This window comes from Triticum dicoccoides, chromosome 2A (genome assembly GCF_002162155.2).
Source record: "Triticum dicoccoides isolate Atlit2015 ecotype Zavitan chromosome 2A, WEW_v2.0, whole genome shotgun sequence".
Taxonomy (NCBI): Eukaryota; Viridiplantae; Streptophyta; class Magnoliopsida; order Poales; family Poaceae; genus Triticum; species Triticum dicoccoides.
The window spans coordinates 107,585,814-107,588,456 of record NC_041382.1 but is presented as its reverse complement, the minus strand read 5'-3'; the positions used below and the strand labels follow the sequence as shown (position 1 = coordinate 107,588,456).

General features: G+C 46.2%; 1 protein-coding gene across 1 annotated transcript; it reads right to left on the bottom strand.

The window, feature by feature from the left end:
- Window positions 1-950: 950 nt before the first annotated feature.
- LOC119359108 (dirigent protein 5-like) lies at window positions 951-1,713 on the bottom strand. The gene is made up of 2 exons (XM_037625438.1): window positions 1,354-1,713; window positions 951-1,254 (listed from the first exon to the last, which is right to left on the bottom strand). The coding sequence occupies exons 1-2, from the start codon at window positions 1,711-1,713 to the stop codon at window positions 1,114-1,116; spliced, it is 501 nt and encodes a 166-aa protein (XP_037481335.1). The 3' UTR covers window positions 951-1,113.
- Between the last annotated feature and the right edge of the window lie 930 nt (window positions 1,714-2,643).

The following is a 2,643-nucleotide window of genomic DNA, read 5'->3' as shown; positions in this document are numbered from 1 at the left end:
CTTAATTAAAATGAATCAACCACGTGTGTAACCGTGATGGTCTCTTTCCGGCGGAGTCCGGGAAGTGAACACGGTTGTTGGAGTTATACTTGGCGTAGGTTGCTATAGGATCACTTCTTGATCATACTTTTATCGACCGTGCTTTACCTTCTCTTCTCGCTCTCATTTGCGTATGTTAGCCACCATATATGCTAGTCGCTTGCTGCAGCTTCACCTCATGCCTTTACCTTACCCATAAGCTTAAATAGTCTTGATCGCGAGGGTGCGAGATTGCTGAGTCCCCGTGGCTCACAGATACTTCCAAAACCAGCTTGCAGGTGCCGATGAGTCCGTGCAGATGACGCAACCAAGCTCAGGAGGAGCTCGTTGAAGATCTTATCCTTTGTGTTGTTTCCGTTCTAGTTGATCAGTAGTGGAGCCCAGTTGGGGTCGATCGGGGACCTTTGTCGCATTTGTGGTTCTTCTTTTATTTTAGTTCCGTAGTCGGACCTTGAGTGTATTTGGATGATGTAATGCTTATTCATGTAATTGTGTGAAGTGGCGATTGTAAGCCAACTATGTATCATTTTCCCTTATTATATTACATGAGTGGTGTGAAGATTACCTCACTTGCGACATATGCCTTCAATGCGATTATGCCTCTAAGTCGTGCCTCGACACGTGGGAGATATAGTCGCATCGAGGGTGTGACACACCTGGTTAGAACCAGACGATTCACCTTGTCTTAAATGTGTCTAGGATCCAACCGTACCAATATTGCACACCGTCGCGTAACTGCAACCGTGTGAATATTGTGTCTCGTGTTAAACGGGTCATCTCAAATGTTCTGTGACTAATATGTTATGGTGGAGAGATGATTTTTGATGAGACAATATGTGACACCGACAAATTTAATCTGTAAAAAATTCTCTAGAAGAGATACCTCTCCTGAACTAACACTTACAAACCGATCAATCTTGCTAAACAGTAAAGATACTTATGGGCGTATGCGGCAATGATACACAAGCAACCCATCACACACACAAAAGAAAAAATATGGAAAGGCATAAACAACATCAGCAGCACATCAATTGACACACACACAGGGCATGCATCCATGCTGTATCGTCAGAGTCAGAGGTAGCACTCGTAGAGCTTGATGTCCATCTGCAGGCGGAAGTAGTAGAGGCCCTCGATGGCGTCAGTGCGGATGGTTGTGACGCCGCGCGCCATGAAGAAGTCGCCGGTGCCGCCGACGACGGAGAAGTCCCGCGTGGCGTCGCCCATGAGGTCGGCGCCGACGAGGTTGAGCGTGCCCTTGTGCGCCGTCGAGTTGAACACGATGGAGAAGCCGAACCAGGAGGTCAGCGACTCCTGCTTGTCGTAGAAGTAGAACCCCTGCGCGCGCGCCGCTGGCTCCTCCCCGGCCAGGGGCAGCGCCTTCCCCACCGTCATGGGGTCGTTGAACACCATCAGCGCGCCGAAGTAGGTGCTGTTCTTCCTGTAGGTCTTGGCCAGCACCGTCGGCTTGGTGGCCGCCGCCGTCGTCGCGTTGGCCGTGTTGTTGCCGTTGTAGAGGATGTCGTGGTAGTAGAGCGTCATGTTCATGCACGGCTCGTCGGGGCTGTTGGCGACGACCCTCGTCAGGCCGTGGGCGGCGCCCGCCATGCCGAGGAGAAACACCACGACCACGATGGTCAGAGGCAGCTTGGAAGATGGCGCGAGGCCTTGCATTGTTACGGAGTGTAAGCTGCGAAAAATGGACAAGCTGTGGTAGAGCACTGCTAATTAAGTGGGCAGGTCGTGTCGTGGTGGTGTTGAGAGCTGGACTTGTGCATGCTATTTATAGATGAGGTAAATACACCGGTGATGCTTTAACTTGCCATGGACGTTCACTTTAGTGCCTGAACTTGAAAAATATGCCGAATTGGTTCTGAAACTTGGCATGAACGTGCAAATACGGTGATAATCCGGTCTATAGACATAAAGTGCGTCGACATGGCACAGTATATGGCTGAGGTGGCACTGAAATGGCATGGGGCCCACTTATATCTACAAAACACAATTACTTGAATACTATCTGTCTCTATGATTAGTGGGCCTGCCTGTCAGTACGTTAGCAAAATTAATATGAAAAATGCACCGGAAGGGACTTGAACTAGCAAACCTGCTGCTTGTGAGCTGGTCGCACTAGCCACAACATAGAATATGATTTGATAACTAAGACGGCCTCTCATTCTTAATGTATTTTAACTAAAACTCTTCTGTCCATAAATGGACTGCAGCCAGTGGCTCATTTTACACACGTTATTTTTTTAAAAGTAAATAATAATCATAATAAGAAAAGTTAGATTCAAATATTCATGTGCTATTAATAATTACCTCATGCCACACAAATATCAGTGTGCACAAAATATAAATATCTAAAGGTATACAATAAAATAACTTATTAAAACTGTATTTTTTAGAAATATTAACTTATACTTTAGAAATCTCTACTCCTATAAAAGATTCAGTTGGTGATGATGGTGTGTCTGCTATCCGTAATTTTTGACTATTAGATCTACATCTAAAAACGGTGAGGTAAGTTGTGACCTTTTTGTAAAAATAGCTCACTTCTCTGCTTCAATGTCCAGAAAACACCTTAGTATCTTGAAACCAACC